The sequence below is a fragment of the Poeciliopsis prolifica genome, unplaced genomic scaffold (assembly GCF_027474105.1).
Source record: "Poeciliopsis prolifica strain line A6 unplaced genomic scaffold, Auburn_PproV2 SCAFFOLD003, whole genome shotgun sequence".
Lineage (NCBI taxonomy): Eukaryota > Metazoa > Chordata > Actinopteri > Cyprinodontiformes > Poeciliidae > Poeciliopsis > Poeciliopsis prolifica.
Window position 1 is genome coordinate 14,334,862 of NW_026562378.1, and position 18,700 is coordinate 14,353,561.

The following is an 18,700-nucleotide window of genomic DNA, read 5'->3' on the forward strand; positions in this document are numbered from 1 at the left end:
ACAACCACTAACCCTTTTGGCACAATAGAGACAGGCACTTCTTCAAAAGTGTAACGACAGGCGACTTGACCAAATACAGCAACAAACATGTGACAGGCTCCCATCAGACAATATAAAAGGAGCAGCAAACAGCACCCTGGAGAGCCTCTTAGCAAAGGTAAGTTACTAAAGATTTTATTACATCCTAATCTGATTCAGAAAATGATACAATTTATATACAAGATTTGGTCAATTAAAATTTGTTCAACCAATTTTTCAGCGCTTCTTATTTTAAAAGTAAGTTCTACAAATTCAACAAGTAGCACCAATAAATGTAATTCATCTGTCTTGTTTTCAGACTTCTGTTTAACATCTGCTACAATACTTTCTGCTCAACTGTTGTGCTACAAGGTATGAAGCAAAGATTTACACATTTTGACCACTTGTGTGACCCTTAAATTTTTAATTATGGTGAGATGAAATGTCAAAGTTTAATATGTACGCATATATGTCTTCATTTTGGGGGAAGTAAGTACATTTTTATTAAATGTATTTTCTTGAACATGTTTTGGGAATATGTGTTTTTTCCAGCGGAACCATGAGTGGGGATGCGGAGATGGAGTGTTTTGGCCCGGCGGCCATATACCTCCGCAAGCCAGAAAAAGAGCGTCTTGAAGCTCAGAACACTCCCTTTGATGCTAAATCAGCATATTTTGTGTCTGAGCCCTCTGAGATGTACTTAAAGGGGAAACTGGTGAAGAGAGAAGGCGGCAAAGCCACTGTGGAGACTCTTACTGGGAAGGTGAGGATGCAGCACTGGAGATAAAACTCCTCCACTTTTCTTTCCATCCACTTATCTGATTTATTTTTTTTTTTTTTATCTCTGAAAGAATTTGTTTGAACTTGAGTGAAAAAAAAATATTTTTCTGAATTTGTTGATCATCTGACTAAGATTTTCTTTTCAGATTTTAAGAGTCGTGTATGCACACCCTGGGTCAAGCTTTAAATAGCTCAGAGCTATTGTCTGTCTTAGTGTCCAAATACCTCTTTGTTAGATCCTCAGATTAAACTCAAGAGTTTGATGAAGGTGGCAGAAAAAGGACCAATTATTTACTAAATATAGTCGTTACACTGCAAGTGATAAAGAAGGGTAAGAAAATAAATGTTTAATCTTTAATCAAATGTGAAACTTCTTCGTAAAGTTTGAAATTAGTAAGTATAATACTCCCCAAACTCTTTATGAAGTAAAACAAGATTTCATGGTGGGTTGATGTCAAAGAGTTGATCATTAAATAAAGATATATTTTACTATGTTGAAATACAGAAAGGGGTAATCACAGAAAAACAATTATATTTAAATATAGAGTGACCAGTCAGTCATTTTCTGATTCTGCCTCACTGGACATGCAATATGAAAATACATAAGTTAAGAACCTCAAACTGTTCTGGCCTACCAAACAATGACTTGGTTTAACAAACACACCTTTTTGTGGTAATATTGTCACTTTTCACAAGAACAACACTGTTTGCTTGTCTCTGATGGAGTCCTGAAGGAAAAAGAGACTTGGTATTTTCCATGATGCTCATTGTAGATTGTCATTAAGGTTAATGCTTAATACAGTACATGCCAAAAACTTATTAGAGCTCAGTAAACATAGCTATCTTGCCAATGCTTGTGTTTGTTGAATACTACACCAGAGTATCACCGTGAAGGAAGACGAAATCTTCCCCATGAACCCTCCAAAGTTTGACAAGATTGAGGACATGGCCATGATGACCCACCTCAACGAACCCGCTGTGCTGTATAACCTCAAAGAGCGATATGCAGCATGGATGATCTATGTAAGTTTTCCTAAATATATAATGTGGAAACAAATGATGACTGCAAGAAAACATGCATCATGAATGATCCTCTGTGACCCTGCAGACCTACTCTGGGTTGTTCTGCGTCACTGTGAACCCCTATAAGTGGCTGCCAGTGTACGATGCAGTAGTTGTTGCAGGATACAGGGGGAAGAAGAGAATTGAGGCTCCTCCCCACATCTTCTCCATCTCTGATAACGCCTATCAGTTCATGCTCCAAGGTACCACACTTTCTATAATCAATGCATAAAAATACAGAAGTTTCACCTCAAACATCCACATCTGACATTTGTGCATCATTTTCCATCTTACAGACAGAGAAAACCAGTCTATCCTGATTACGTAAGTGCCAAATATTTAGAGGTATTTTCATTATTAATTGCATCACTATTCTTCTAATTAAAATGTGCATCTTCAAACCAGTGGAGAATCTGGTGCAGGAAAGACTGTGAACACCAAACGTGTCATCCAGTACTTTGCGACAATCGCAGTAGCTGGTGGAAAGAAATCTGAACCAGTTCCTGGAAAAATGCAGGTCAGTGACATTGCAAAACAATGAAATGATACAAACACACAAACTGCAGCTGTTCAACTAATGAGATGAATGTCACCTCCAGGGTTCACTGGAAGATCAGATCATTGCAGCCAATCCACTGTTGGAGGCTTATGGAAATGCCAAGACTGTGAGGAACGACAACTCTTCCCGTTTTGTGAGTTCAACTGGAAACTGTGTCTTGTTACTTTGGTGAAAGCATCAATGTCAGCAATTCAAATAAAACACTTTCCTGTTTCCACACAGGGAAAATTCATCAGAATCCACTTTGGGTCAACTGGAAAGCTGGCTTCAGCTGATATTGAAACATGTAAAACTTTCTATTTAAGTCGTTACACATTTATATTTACAGTTGAAAAGACATTTTTTTAAAATAGATTAGTGAATCTACACAGATCTGCTGGAAAAATCTCGAGTGACATTCCAGCTGTCTGCTGAGAGGAGCTACCACATCTTCTATCAGCTCACAACAGGCCACAAACCCGAGCTAATAGGTGAGAAACAAATGAATACTGCAGTGATTCCACAAGTTAACAACGTCTTACCAAAGGCTACATATATAGAATAATTTTCTGAATTAGTTTATTGATATTTACGGAGATTTACTTTGTTTTTCCTTTAGAGGCTCTCCTGATTACCACAAATCCCTACGACTATCCCATGATCAGTCAGGGTGAAATCAGTGTGAAGAGTATCGATGACATTGAAGAATTCATTGCCACTGATGTAAGACATTTTCAAATATATTTCATTATAGTCTATAGGGTTAGGTGATATGGCAAAGACTTGTCATATTTTCTTCTAAACAACAAATGATCTGGAACTGTTTTGCTAAACCCTATAAACAGAAATAGACAATGTCTCTCTCTGTTTTGACAGGCTGTCAATGGGTTCTTAATATTCAAGATCTAAAGTTACCTAATCGCCTTTCTGTGTGGCCAATATAGTCTTTAACATTATACTCAGTGCTACAAACTTCTTTTTCACCTAATTTTTGACAGACTGCCATCGACATCCTGGGTTTCACTCCAGAGGAAAAGAACAGCATTTACAAGCTGACAGGAGCTGTGATGCATCATGGAAACATGAAGTTCAAGCAAAAGCAGCGGGAAGAGCAGGCTGAACCTGATGGCACTGAGGGTATAAAACAAAATGAAGTTTCAATGTCTTCCAGATTTCGTCTTGAAGAACGTCTGAGTATTTTCTTTTCTTTCAGTGGCCGATAAAATCGCCTACCTCATGGGTCTGAACTCTGCTGATTTGCTCAAAGCTTTGTGTTACCCCCGAGTGAAGGTCGGGAATGAGTTTTGTGACCAAAGGTCAAACTGTTCCCCAGGTGATCAATTCAGACAATCTACAAATTAATGATTGCCAAAATTTGATGTTTATTTTAGTCTGTATACGTTGATTTCAAGTCAACGTCTAACTTAATGTGATGCATATTATGCCTAAATTCAGGTCAACAATGCAGTGAGTGCTCTGCAAGTCTGTCTATGAGAAGATGTTCTTGTGGATGGTCGTCAGAATCAACGAGATGTTGGACACCAAGCAGCCAAGGAGCTACTTTATCGGTGTCTTGGACATCGCTGGTTTTGAAATCTTTGATGTCAGTAATGTTGGGATTAACCTTTAAGTCAGTGAACCAGCACAGTAAATATCTAACAGAGTCTGTCTTCCAACAGTTCAACAGCTTGGAACAGCTGTGCATCAACTTCACCAATGAAAAACTGCAACAGTTCTTCAACCATCACATGTTCGTCCTGGAGCAAGAAGAGTACAAGAAGGAGGGAATTGAATGGGAGTTCATTGACTTTGGCATGGACTTGGCTGCATGCATTGAGCTCATTGAGAAGGTCAGCAACAAGCTCAGACACATACTGACCGACACAGAGAATCATTTTGATGCTCAAGATATCTCGATTTTATTTGCATGTTTCCGTCCTGACAGCCTCTTGGCATCTTCTCCATGCTTGAAGAGGAGTGTATTGTCCCCAAGGCAACAGACATGACCTTCAAGAGCAAACTGTATGACCAACATCTGGGAAAAAGTGCTCCCTTCCAGAAGCCCAAACCGGTCAAAGGCAAAGCTGAGGCTCATTTCTCTCTGGTGCACTATGCTGGCACTGTGGACTACAATGTTGTTGGCTGGCTGGAAAAGAACAAGGATCCTCTGAATGACACGGTGGTCCAGCTTTACCAGAAGTCTTCGACGAAGTTGCTGGCTCACCTCTATGCATCTCATGCAGCGGGAGAGGGTAAGAGATATATTCTTGGATAACTTTTGAGTTTGTTGTTTTTAAAGTAATTACATATGATAGTTTTATGAAGTATAAGTAACCATCTAATTTCACCATATTAAACCTACTTTACATTTTATATGTTACAGCTGAGGGTGGTGGAAAAAAAGGTGGCAAGAAGAAGGGTGGGTCGTTTCAGACTGTGTCAGCTTTGTTCAGGGTAAGATTTATTACGAAATGTTACTATGACTTGCAATTAAAACGTTGATAAGCAATGAAACAGATCAGTTCAAAATATGTACATTTCAATTTCCAACTTTTCAGGAGAATCTGGGCAAGCTGATGACCAACTTGAGGAGCACTCATCCACATTTTGTGCGCTGCTTGATTCCAAATGAATCAAAGACTCCTGGTGAGCTCAATCTCTATTTGGAGTTTTAAACAATCCAAGCATGTGAAACAGAGAAGACTAATTTCATGTGTATTTCAGGTCTGATGGAGAACCATCTGGTCATCCACCAGCTGAGGTGTAACGGTGTGCTGGAGGGTATCAGGATCTGCAGGAAAGGTTTCCCCAGCAGGATCCTCTATGGTGACTTCAAGCAGAGGTGAATATTGAATTTACAAATTCATTGCATCATTTACAGATGAATAATTCAACAAATATTTCTACCTTCTGTCAGATACAAAGTGTTGAATGCCAGTGTCATCCCTGAGGGACAGTTCATTGACAACAAGAAGGCCTCTGAGAAACTCTTGGGCTCTATTGATGTTGATCACACTCAGTACAAGTTTGGACACACTAAGGTAAACTTGCATTCAACTGAACTTATGTCTAATTGGTCAATTCACAACAACTACTCCAATTAATTGGAAAACAACTGTTATATTATCTAATTCAGATAAGTCTAGCGCAACTGACAGCTGTGAGTTAGTGTTCTGTCAGAAAAAAATTACAATTGTTTTAAGCATTGGCGAAAGAAGGAAGTCGTGTTGCTTTTCTGGGATTTTAATGTGTTAATGTCATTTCAGGTGTTCTTCAAGGCTGGTCTGCTTGGTCTCTTGGAGGAGATGAGAGACGAAAAACTTGCAATCTTGGTCACAATGACTCAGGCTCTCTGCAGAGGCTTCCTCATGAGACGAGAGTTTGTCAAAATGATTGAACGCAGGTAATTTATCCACATTGCCTTAAACATAAGAGGCAACCTGCAAGTATCGGGCTCCCTCAGCAAATCTGTTTGAATCAATATTTCAACATTTCCAGGGAAGCCATTTACACCATCCAGTACAACATCCGCGCATTCATGAACGTCAAGACTTGGCCATGGATGAAGCTGTACTTCAAGATCAAACCTCTGCTGAAGAGTGCAGAGACGGAGAAAGAGATGGCCCAAATGAAAGAAGACTTTGCCAAGACCAAAGAGGACCTGGCAAAGGCTTTAGCTAAGAAGAAAGAACTGGAGGAGAAGATGGTTTCTCTTCTTCAAGAGAAGAATGACCTGCAGCTGCAGATTCAGTCGGTATGTTTATGAGCACAGAAATCTTATTTCATAAGATACAAATATTACTATTTTTGACCACACTCTTATTTCTTCTGCAAATCTAGGAGGGTGAAAATCTGGCTGATGCAGAGGAAAGATGCGAGCAACTAATTAAAGCAAAAATCCAGCTTGAAGCCAAACTCAAAGAGACGGCTGAGAGACTGGAGGATGAAGAAGAGATCAATGCTGAGCTGACAGCAAAGAAGAGAAAACTCGAGACGAAATGCTCTGAGTTGAAGAAGGACATCGATGACTTGAGCTGACTCTGGCCAAAAGTGGAAAAAGAGAAACATGCCACTGAAAACAAGGTTTGAGCTTTTGAATCACATTCCTGTTAAATGCAATTTGACCAAATGGCTAAAGCAATTCATTTGTCAATGCAGGTCAAAAATCTGGTTGAGGAAATGGCTTCTCAAGATGAGACCATTGCTAAGCTGACAAAGGAGAAAAAGGCCCTCCAAGAGGCCCATCAGCAGACCCTGGATGATCTGCAGGCAGAGGAAGACAAAGTCAACACTCTGACCAAAGCCAAGACAAAGCTGGAGCAACAAGTGGATGATGTAAGCATCAGTGTTTTATTTCAGTCACCAACAGTTCTGTTTTTTTAAATACATGTAATCACTGACTTATGATTCTCTCTTTGCACCAGCTTGAAGGTTCCCTGGAGCAGGAAAAGAAACTCCGTATGGATCTGGAGCGAGCAAAGAGGAAACTGGAAGGAGATCTCAAACTGGCTCAGGAAACCATAATGGATCTGGAGAATGACAAGCAGCAGTCTGAAGAGAAGATAAAGAAGTCAGTAAATCTGAAATCAGTTAACATTTGGTTTAATACTTTGTGTACTACAAAGACTATCAAAAAACACTGAACCGAACAACCTGAAGAATCAAAACTTTCCCTCAGTTGCAAAACAACTGATGCTATCAAAAGTTGTATAAATTTAAAACTCTACCTTAGAGTAACACATTGCTTAATACAAAACAATTAATAACTTTTCAACATAAAACCCCCAAAATATTATAGGTCTATATTGTTTGTATTTTTGTCTTTTTGTAGGAAAGACTTTGAAACAAGTCAACTTCTCAGCAAAATTGAGGATGAGCAAGTGCTTGGTGTTCAGCTTCAGAAGAAGATAAAAGAACTTCAGGTTGCTTTAAAATTTTTGTCTTTTTTAAATTAGCTTTATTGAATGCATTTCTTGTTTATTACACTCAGCCCTAAGTAACGCGTTTGTGTTTCTTGGAAAATCTGCAAGGCCCGAATTGAGGAGCTAGAAGAGGAGATTGAGGCTGAGCGAGCAGCTCGAGCCAAAGTGGAGAAGCAGAGGGCCGATCTATCCAGGGAACTTGAGGAGATCAGCGAGAGGCTGGAGGAAGCTGGAGGAGCCACTGCTGTTCAGATCGAGATGAACAAGAAGCGCGAGGCTGAGTTTCAGAAGCTGCGCCGTGACCTTGAAGAGGCCACCCTGCAGCACGAGGCCACGGCCGCGTCTCTCCGTAAGAAGCAGGCCGACAGCGTGGCGGAGCTGGGAGAGCAGATCGATAACCTGCAGAGAGTCAAACAGAAGCTGGAGAAAGAGAAAAGTGAATACAAGATGGAGATTGATGACCTCTCAAGCAACATGGAGTCCATTGCAAAAGCAAAGGTTGGTTAAAGTAGAACTGAGAAACTCTACTTATAAAGATGCACTTTGAATCAATGCACCTTTTTCTAATTAAGGCGAACCTTGAGAAAATGTGTCGCAGTCTTGAGGATCAGCTGAGTGAGATGAAAACAAAGAATGAAGAAAATGTGCGACAACTAAATGACATCGGCTTACAGAGGGCAAGACTGCAAACAGAGAATGGTAAAACCTTTGACCAATATTTTGATATTTGCAACTTTCGCACAACAGATATTTTTGGTGACGTGTCAGTTTGTTTTGGTTAATTAGGTGAAATCAGTCGCCAGCTGGAGGAGAAAGATGCCTTGATCTCTCAGCTGACGAGGAGCAAGCAGGCTTTCACTCAGCAGATTGAAGAATTTAAGAGGCGTATTGAAGAAGAAGTTAAAGTATGCACAGTCGAACTGCAATTTTTTAACTAATTAACAGATGAACACTAACACTTCTCACTCTTTTAAGGCCAAGAATGCTCTTGCTCATGCAGTGCAGTCGTCTCGTCATGACTGTGATCTGCTCAGAGAGCAGTATGAAGAGGAGCAGGAGGCCAAAGCTGAGCTGCAGCGCGCTATGTCCAAGGCTAACAGCGAGGTGGCTCAGTGGAGAACCAAGTATGAGACTGATGCCATTCAGCGCACAGAGGAGCTGGAAGAAGCCAAGTAAGTCTAACTTTTACTCTTACGATTATTTGAAATTTCAGGATTTTTGAATCAAACATTCTCTCTGCAGAAAGAAGCTCGCTCAGCGTCTTCAGGATGCAGAAGAGTCCATTGAGGCTGTGAATGCAAAATGTGCGTCTCTGGAAAAGACCAAGCAGAGGCTGCAGGGTGAGGTGGAGGATCTGATGATCGATGTGGAGAGAGCTAATGCTCTGGCTGCAAATCTTGACAAGAAGCAGAGGAACTTTGACAAGGTACAAAATCTTTTGCTTCATCAAGAGTAAGTAATGCAAAAAGGAAGGGAGAAAAACATAGTTTGTCATTCCTTCAGGTTCTTGCAGAGTGGAAGCAGAAGTATGAGGAGAGCCAGGCTGAGCTGGAAGGAGCTCAGAAAGAGGCTCGCTCGATGAGTACTGAGCTGTTCAAAATGAAAAACTCTTATGAAGAAGCTCTGGATCATCTGGAGACTCTGAAGAGGGAGAACAAGAACCTGCAGCGTAAGAGCAACTTTACATTTTCAGTCAAGTAATAAAACTAGTGACAGTGCTTATCATCGATAAAATGATACAGATTACAAGGTGAATAGTATCTGAATACATTCATTCATTGTTCCATACATTTGACTCTATTTTTAAACTTGTGTAATATTGTAAACCATTGTTTAGCAAACCGCAGAAAGTACCATGCCCTCAATATGTATATTGTTCAGCAAAAATTATTTTGATAATTATTGTTTTATTTATTTATTTATTTATTTTTATTACTTTTTTTTTTGCAGAGGAAATTTCTGATCTGACTGAGCAAATCAGTGAAACCGGAAAAACCATTCATGAACTAGAGAAATCAAAAAAGGTTGTAGAGACAGAGAAGACTGAACTTCAAACTTCTCTTGAAGAGGCAGAGGTATTGGTTTCACCAAACTAATTTCAAAAGACACTGTTAATTAATATTAATTGGAGCTCGTAGTTACTAACAGGCTAATTTCTTTTCTTAGGCCACCCTGGAACACGAGGAGTCCAAGATTCTCCGTGTCCAGCTGGAGCTCACCCAAGTCAAGAGTGAAATCGACAGAAAACTTGCAGAAAAGGATGAAGAGATCGAGCAGATCAAGAGGAACAGCCAGAGGGTGATGGAGTCCATGCAGAGTACTCTGGATGCTGAGGTCAGGAGCAGGAACGACGCCCTGAGAATCAAGAAGAAGATGGAGGGAGACCTCAATGAGATGGAGATACAACTGAGCCACGCCAACCGGCAGGCGGCAGAAGCCCAGAAGCAGCTGAGAAACGTTCAGGGACAGCTTAAGGTATTTGAACTTCATCGAGTAAAGAAGTTCTTGCCAAATATTAATCAGATTACATTGATTATTTGTTTTAATCATTTTTAAGGATGCGCAACTGCACCTTGACGAGGCTCTGAGAGGCCAGGATGACATGAAGGAGCAGGTGGCGATGGTGGAGCGCAGAAACAACCTGATGGTGGCTGAGATCGAGGAGCTCAGAGCTGCTCTGGAGCAAACAGAGAGAAGCCGCAAAGTGGCTGAACAGGAGCTGGTGGATGCAAGTGAGCGTGTTACACTGCTGCACTCTCAGGTATTTGATAATCAAATCAGCACATTCAAGTTACCAAACATACAATTATTGAATATCACTTTAACTATTGACTGTTTAGAATACCAGCCTCCTCAACACCAAGAAGAAGCTGGAGGCTGACTTCATTCAGGTCCAAGGTGAGGTGGAAGATGCCGTTCAGGAGGCAAGAAATGCTGAAGAAAAGGCAAAGAAGGCCATCACTGATGTGAGTCCTGCTGATTTTTGTCTATGTGAAAGTCAGGTTTCCATAAAAGACCATGAACATTTCAACAAAGCTGACTCCTGAAAATTTCAGGCTGCCATGATGGCAGAGGAGCTGAAGAAGGAGCAGGACACCAGTGCTCATTTGGAGAGGATGAAGAAGAACCTGGAGGTCACAGTGAAGGACCTGCAGCACCGTCTGGATGAAGCTGAAAATCTGGCCATGAAGGGAGGCAAGAAGCAGCTCCAGAAACTGGAGGCCAGGGTATGTGAAAGGGAAACATTCTTTTCTTTTTCCAGTTACAACAATGTATTTATGTTTTTACTATCATTTTACTTTGATCTCATTAAGGTTCGTGAATTGGAGGGTGAGGTTGATGCTGAAGTGAGACGCAGTGCAGATGCTATCAAGGGAGTACGAAAGTATGAAAGAAGAGTGAAGGAGCTGACCTATCAGGTTAGTGACTGTGACCACCACAAATATAACACACAAACTCTTTTAATTATTAAAGTGTTTGAGAAACGTTTGATTTTGCACTGCAGACAGAGGAGGACAAGAAGAATGTTGCTCGACTGCAAGATCTGGTGGACAAACTGCAGCTGAAAGTGAAATCCTACAAGCGACAGGCTGAGGAGGCTGTAAGTAAATTAAACTTATTTTGTTTTAATATCTATTTAAGCATAGAGAAGTTGACTTTATGACGCCTTGTTGAACAGGAGGAGCAGGCCAACGCTCATCTGACCAGATACAGGAAGGTGCAGCATGAGATGGAGGAGGCTCAGGAGCGTGCTGACATCGCAGAGTCCCAGGTCAACAAGCTGAGGGCCAAGAGTCGGGAAATTGGCAAGGTACAAAAGAAAATTTCTAGCATAACTCTCACGTATGTACCTTTTTGACTTTAAAACTGATGACTCGGTACTGAAAAGTATCCCTGTTATCCTGCCATTTCAGGCCAAAGACTCAGAGGAGTGATGAAGAAAACATGCCTCCAAAATGTGGTATCAAGGAATCATACAATATGAGTAACTTGCTGCACACTGACTTTAGTATGTCAAGCATGCATTAATTTGGTCAAATCAATAAAAGTAGCACAGTTTGATACATTTGTTTTCTGTCTTTCTATGCCTCACTGAAACACAGAAACTTCAAAATATATAAAGCGCATCAAAAACATCTGCATTTGCATTAGCATATGCTAACAGGTAATGAAAGAACCAATGGGGATCATTTGAAAGGGATACCCAAGTTTAGCACACTTAGAGCAACTACTGTCCTAAAGGACTAACTTATTCAATCAGTGTCAAATAACTGTAAAATAAGCCAGTGAGCTAACATCAGAAAATTAGGTTATTTTTTGTTTCCAAACATCTTTGAATAGAAAATTTTGCAAATACAAATAATGAAAATATTCATAAGCAGATTTACTGTGCTCGCTAAACAAGGTTATACAGAATCACTATGTATTTGGGTTTCTCTGAATGCAAAACTCACTAGACTATGAACAAACTGATCATTACAACTACAAATCATTCAAAACCATCCATGCTATTCATTTTTGCTGCTATAATTTCTTAATTCTGTCTGTGAGTGACAACATTATTGTCACCATTGGAATTATCAAAAATAAAAATGTGAATTCAAGGACACAAAAAGTAAGCACAACATTTTTTGGTCAAGATGTTTAGAACCATTTTTGTTTAAGCTGTGGTACACGGGCTCCCTCTAGTGGTCCTGTGTGGACAATATGGTGTCACTTGGCAAATATTAACCAAAGGCAGTGAAGGTAGTGCTTTTGTCCCACCGTGGGGGAATTCAGGTGTACCAGCAGCAAGAAATAGGAAAACTGAAAAAAACGATAGGAGTCTGTACAATAAAGTCAAATTTACAATATATATAAAATTACAATTTAGATATTAAATGTATCCAGGTCCAAAGACAAATTAAAAAGAGAAGGGTTACTTAAAACATTTATAGACAGTGTTAATTTTTGCATTGAAAGCTTCAACAAACTATTTACAATAAATGAAATATACGGTGCAAATACATCTGGGATGTGCAAAAAACACCAGGGACATAAACACTGATTGAGTCTGTAGTGAGCAGTGATGGTTGTAGATCCTAAGATTACCATCAATAACACTCCTCCTCACTAAAGGATCTCTCCAGTTCAGCAACAGCTTCATGCATGGGGTGCAAGACTATATTTAACAGTCAGTGAGTTCTTCCGACTCCCAGCCCCTGCACTGGGCCGAGGGGTCATCCTAGGACAGAGCTGGCCTCCCTGATTATCTAATCACTTCCTCTTAGCTGTAAGGTGCTGCTCCTACAGAGATCACCCCAGAAGACGGCCGTTGCGTCTACGCAATCAAAAACGGTGCCTCCTGCACTCGGTAAGGAATTGACAAATATATGTGACCACAACACATCATGTCACAGAGAGCAGCATATATGCATATGATATTTAAGATCCATAAAAATAAAATAAAATAATCCCTTTTGAAAAGAAAAATTCACCCACAATACTTCCCACAGTCCCAACAGAAGCTACTGAAGTTTATGGTAGATGCATACTTTGAAAACGTGGTGAAGTGAGTGACGGGAACATGCTGCTGTCAGTTTAGGTCGCCAGAGGTCAGCATTGGACGGAAGATGCTGCTGTCCACAGCGGGAGCTGATCGGTGCCGTTATCAATCAGTTGAAGCGCAGACTGTTTCCTCGCTTTCAGAGATTTCTTGCTTATAGTTTTATATAAAGCCTATATATGTGTGTAGATATATTGTTCGGCCGTTCTCTGATGGTGCTGATGTGAGCAGGAGGAGGTGAGGTGTTATCCACTGTAGCTTGGGATGCGCAGTGCGCTGCTGACTGCAGTGTAAACAAGACTGTCCGAGCCCGCGGAGCTGCAGATCACCACGCACTTCTTGACAGCTGCTCGAAAGACACTGAGTGGATCAAGAAGCGTCTTGTCTTCTTTTTTTTTTTTTTTCTGTTTTCCGGTCCCTGTAAGCGGACAAGAGCCTTGATTTAATCGGTGCGTTTAAAAGGATTTTCTGCGCCTTTTCAAATGAAAACTCCACATATGTCACTCAGTACATCTACTACTTCCGCGCAAACACCACTCCCAGATTGCCATTTAAACACCTCAGCGGTTTTAGCTGCAACGAAACAGTCAACTCCTAGATTTTTTTAAAATTTTTTATATATATTCCAAAAATGACGGACAACCAGGAGAACACGGACGCTGAAGACGCGTCTCCGTCCGGGAGCCCGACCTTACCCCTGCGGCCGCCCTGTGATCGTCTGCCCTGCCACAAGAGCAGCGTGTGCTCCCGCTCCTACTTCGTGGTCGTGATGGTATTTTTTCACGTCTACATCATTAATGTCATCGCGCTGCTGTTTTACGTGCACTACAGCAGCGGGCAGGAGGACGCCAGCTCGAGCAGCGACGCTCCCAGCGGGGGTGGCCAACCCCAGCGCTCGGAAGCGCGACGTCCGTCGCCATCGAAGCCCGACTTTGTGCGGGATGTTTCCTTGACCAGAGTCGAGGGGATACGGGTGAGAGATGTGTGATGATGAGTCTCTTTTGAGTTTTTATGTGACCTGCTGCATGTGAACTATCGCGCTGATGTATGTTTTAGGTGGGACATGTCCAGAAGGTGTCTCTGGTGCCAGGCAGAGTGCATGAGATGAAGACTTTGAGCCTGAAACCGCTGCTGTTTGGTGAGAAGAACAAATATATACGTGAGCCTCTAATGCCCATGCATAGGAGCAAACATTTGTTTGCTTATTGCAAACCTGCAGTTGCTGAAAGTATTGGATCACTTGCATTCTCACAGAACATTAATAATGTTCTCACAGAACATTAATAATGTTCTGTGAGAATGCAGCTGTCCAGGATCAGCTCCAGCTTCAGCGTGTGGATTTGCATGTATAAATGCTTAGAAGGCTTTCCACAAGGTTTAGGAGATTGTTTGTGGTAATGCTTTACCCTCCTTCCAGAAGCTCATTTATAAGGTCAGACACTGATGTTGGACAAGAAGGTCCAACATCAGGCTCAGTCCGAGCCTGATGTTTGTCCATGCACTAATTTGTCCTAAAGATGACATGTCTGATTAAGGTCGGGGCTCAGTGCAGGCCTGCCAAGGAAATATATAACAAAGTTGCTTTTCCAGGCCTTTACTGTCTAAAATCATGTTGGACCAAGAAGCAAAACACAACAAAGTGTTTCAACAAAGCTGGAAGCATGAAATCATCAAAATTGTTTAGGTGTGCTGAATGAATAGTCAATAAATGTAACAGAAAACACATTAATTATGATAATGTTGTAACATCCTAGTATAATTTTATTTTGGTTTGAATATCTTTGTTCCTGATTCAGTGAAGTTTACTCGAGAGACGCAATACTAATATTAGTGAAGTACAAATGAAAATTAAAACTGCTCCTAAAAGTACTTTTATTTCCCCCAAAAAATTACTGAAGTAAATGTAAAGATATCACTTTTTAAATAAATTAGGCTTGTTTTAACATTTGTTTTATAAAGTCTTTATTTATTTATTTTTTTTACTTTTAATTGGATGGATTAATGACACTGCATTAATCCACTGCAACAAAACACCATCATAGCAAAAAATCTTAACACAAAATGTCAACCTACCTAAATTTATTTTAGAAACATCTATGTGTGTTGCTGTGTGATGCAGAGATCCCTGGGTTTTTGTCAGAGGACGAGTGCCGCGTGGTGATGCAGCTCGCTCAGCTGAAGGGTCTGATGGAGAGTCAGCTGATGGTACAAGAAGGCCAAGAGGAGCTGGCCAAAGAGCTCGACCTGAGCCCTGAAGAGATCTTTAACCTTCTTGACATCAACCAGGATGGACAGCTGCAGCTTCATGAGGTGAGCTTCAGCATGTGGATTTGAAAGTCATTTATTTCTTCTCAGAGTGAAATCTCTCACGCCGTCTTTACTGCTGTGCCTCAAAGATACTGACTCATTCCAGAGTGAGAGACGGCATCTGGCTCACTCCAGAGAACCTGCGAGAAATTTATGACGGGCTCAAAGCCGATAAGGACGGTGACGGTAAGAAACTCTGTAGTACTTCATCATCACTGCTGGGTTTTACCCAAAATGATTATTTTCAAACCGGCCTCTTCATGATAGCAACAGTAGGAAGTGCAATAAGGTAGAGACTGAAAGGGTTTTTTGTAAGGATGTGAAAAGTTAAATATAATCATTGAAAATTATAGATGAGAAAAATGCATTTTTTTCAATTCTTTTTTTAGTCTCTTGTTCACCAAAGATAGAATTAGGTAGAAACAGCATTGGTTTATCAGAAGCAGACCTGGAGCTGCTTTAGGACTTACACAAGTTTGTACTCAAGCCAGTTCTTGTATTCAGATTTGGACTGGTATTGTACCGTTAATTTGGTGTGCACCAAAAACTGCTACTTTGTGGATATCTGGATTTTCCAGTTTGAAGCCTTATGGAGGTTTGGTGGATTCATCTATAATTTCTGTACAAATGTGTTTTGGTTAATTACTGTTGTCATGATGATAGGTTTGCTGAGCCAGGAAGAGTTTCGGCTACTGAGCAGCGACGCCTTCCAGCGCTTCCTGCTGGAGCGAGGGGTGAAGAGGAGTCAGCTGGTTCGGAACAGCCGGCACACCTGGCTCTATCAGGGCAAAGGAGCCCATCAGGTCCTCCAGGAAATCAAAGAGAGGTGGGCAAGTCTAAACTGCAGACGATGATTCAGAGGTTGCTGCTTCCTATATGTTTAAAGGTGGCTGTTCTTCCATTAAAGGGTGACTCGCCTCACTCGGCTGCCGGCCGCTTTAGTGGACCTGAGTGAGCCGCTTCAGGTGGTTCGATATGAGGAGGGGGGCCACTACCACGCCCACCACGACAGCGGGCCAGTCTACCCTGAAACAGCATGCACACACACACGCCTTGCAGCAAACACCTCCACTCCTTTTGAGACTTCTTGCAGGTGAGGCACTGTCAGAACGTTCAGCTGGGATTTCGTCTGTCTGATGTCGTTACTGAACTGTGCAGTGCGACAGCTGGCGTGCTACGTTTGGTGACTCGACATTGTGCGTCTGCTACTGTTTTGCTAACTGTTTGTACATGCATGCGTGCGTGTTCGTTCGCACCATACGTGTGTGTGTCAATTTAAACCTGTGTTGCACACTTAGGTACATCACAGTTCTCTTCTACCTGAACTCTGTTGATGGGGGCGGGGAGACCGCATTCCCTGTGGCAGACAACAGGACCTATGATGAAGTGGTGCGTAAATGTGTCCGAAGAGAGTTGGAGAAAGTGTACAGAGTGCATGGGTCTCACGTCTGTGCTAACTCACATGTTTGTCAGCGAGTGGTTGTGCTTGGCATGAAGGACGTTGTTCCACTCAGCTCCAGCCTGTGTTTCAGTCTCTGATACAGAATGATGTGGATCTGATGGACACCAGAAGAAACTGTGACAAGAGCAACCTCAGAGTGAAGCCCACCAAAGGAACGGCTGTTTTCTGGTACAACTATCTCTCCGACGGAAGAGGTGCGGAAATCATAGCGCATGCTCTTTTGGAATAATTTTTGCAAAGATTCCATTTCATTTCAAATGTAAGTTTTTAGCTTCAAAAGTTACGTTTTCCTTGTTGAAATCAGATGTTAAATCCATAGTGATATTTGTTTATTGAATGATTTGTCATTCTTGCATTTTTCACATTTTAAACACAATTTTATTTACATTTTTTCTCACTCCATATGTTTCTAAAAAGTTTTATCGTCCACAGTTTCGATTTGATATTGTAGGTAAGGGTTTGCCCCAGGCTTCACTGCAGTGCATCTAGTTGCATTTTCTTCCTTAACCGCTTGAATTATTTTAAGGATATTGTTCACCACTGCTCTTACAGAGATTCTAAATTAACGTATTTGTACATGACTTGTCTGCTTGTCGATTTTTGGAACGTCAAACCCAACAAGAGATGTTAGCTGTTTTATTTTTTACAAAATGGCTACGTGTTTATTCTCTATAATCGCCTAAATGTTAACTATGAGTGAGAAAATATCTGATGGTTTGCTAAAGTCTCATAGCATTCCACATGTTTTTATCCCTGTACTAAATCCAGACTTCCCTGTAACACTAACTTATGAAGCAAAGACAAATACTGATTAAAACTGTTTTCAAAATTTTGGGAATATCTTTTTTCTTGAAAGGACGTTTTATAGCGTTTTACATCTCTACATGTAAATCAAACATCTCCGTTTTTGTTTTCTCGTCAGGTTGGGTAGGAGAGCAGGATGAATATTCTCTGCATGGAGGCTGTGTGGTCACCCGCGGCACTAAATGGGTAGCCAATAAATGGATCAATGTTGATCCAGATTACCAGCGCCAGGCTCGCTACCAGCAGTTGGTTTCACAGCTGCCAGACGACGAGAACGACGACGATCTGACTTCCAATGCAGACATACAGAATCCCAGCATCCATCAAGATTTGTAGCTCCTACACCAATACATTCATATGTTCAACAACAAAATCCTCCACCTCTTCCTCTTTCCCGTGCACAGCGTTTTTTTTGGACCAGTTTGCAGCATTGAGATTTATTCAGGGAAAGTGTTCACCGAGGGAAATAGATTATTTTGTACAACAATCTGTTTATTTTGTTTATTATTCTATTTCTATTTCCCTCTGTAGGAATGTTGCAGTAGAGCCTGTGGAAGAATTGTAAATTTTAAATGTTTCAAAGTGTGTAGGGTTTAGTGACATCTGGTGGCAAAGTTTCCAAGTGCATGCTGTTGATTCTTTTTCTCCCGTTTTGAAACTCATCTTCCAGACCTGTAGGTCAGTATCAGCAGTCAAAGAGAAAGTATTTTTAAAATTATAGACATAGCCAAGGTTAGTCTGATCCATTATAAAAATACTGCAGGAACCTGCAAAAAAGCGACTCAAACAATCTTTACGTAAACATTTCTTTTTTTTTTCTTCAATAATAGCACAGTATTTCTGATATTATTGTGATATCTTGCCTTTCTGCCAGTAGATTCCTCTAAATGTTACACATGTGAACTTAAAATAACACATCTCTCTGCATGCATAATTTAAAAGGTTTTGCTGTGGCTACAAGCAAACATTTGCACTAGAAAATTGTGACAGCTGCCATTACCAAAAGAAGCTCACACCTCTTGGTGTGATGCATGATGCCTTGTCTATGTCTCTTCAGTACAATACTACTGTTTTCTTCAATGCACAATGAATGAAAATGATGTCCAGAGTTCATTTTATTTATTTATTAAATAATTACTGAAAATGCACTCTCACTGTTCCTGCACCAAATAAAATGAAACTCAATTGTCCTGTGAATCCTTCTTTTCCAACAATACTATAAATATGCTTAAATAACATTTTGACATGACAGTAAAATGAAA

General features: G+C 40.8%; 1 protein-coding gene and 1 pseudogene across 2 annotated transcripts; both read left to right on the forward strand.

Moving 5' to 3' along the window:
* The first annotated feature begins 134 nt into the window (after positions 1 to 134).
* Positions 135 to 11,382, forward strand: LOC129353214 (myosin heavy chain, fast skeletal muscle-like; annotated as a pseudogene).
* Positions 11,383 to 12,716: 1,334 nt separating this feature from the next.
* On the forward strand, positions 12,717 to 18,627 carry p4htmb (prolyl 4-hydroxylase, transmembrane b). 2 transcript variants are annotated; one of them, XM_055023512.1, is made up of 9 exons: positions 12,717 to 13,838; positions 13,922 to 14,003; positions 14,985 to 15,175; positions 15,262 to 15,358; positions 15,836 to 15,998; positions 16,080 to 16,265; positions 16,471 to 16,561; positions 16,705 to 16,893; positions 17,557 to 17,614. In XM_055023512.1, exons 1-8 carry the CDS (start codon positions 13,497 to 13,499, stop codon positions 16,861 to 16,863), a joined length of 1,311 nt encoding a protein of 436 aa, XP_054879487.1. In that variant the 5' UTR covers positions 12,717 to 13,496; the 3' UTR covers positions 16,864 to 16,893; positions 17,557 to 17,614. The 2 variants fall into 2 exon arrangements, with proteins under 2 accessions (XP_054879487.1, XP_054879481.1); XM_055023506.1 differs by having other exon boundaries at positions 12,734 to 13,838; positions 16,705 to 16,828; positions 17,557 to 18,627.
* The last annotated feature ends 73 nt before the right edge of the window (positions 18,628 to 18,700 follow it).

Bases quoted from the DNA above. Each gene is read 5' to 3' on its own strand.
- p4htmb (XM_055023506.1), top strand. From the start codon at position 13,497: ATGACGGACAACCAGGAGAACACGGACGCTGAAGACGCGTCTCCGTCC. The intron at 15,999-16,079 runs GTGGGCAAGTCT...CTTCCATTAAAG, and splicing joins CTCCAGGAAATCAAAGAGAG to GGTGACTCGCCTCACTCGGC. The intron at 16,562-16,704 runs GTGCGTAAATGT...CCTGTGTTTCAG, and splicing joins ACAGGACCTATGATGAAGTG to TCTCTGATACAGAATGATGT.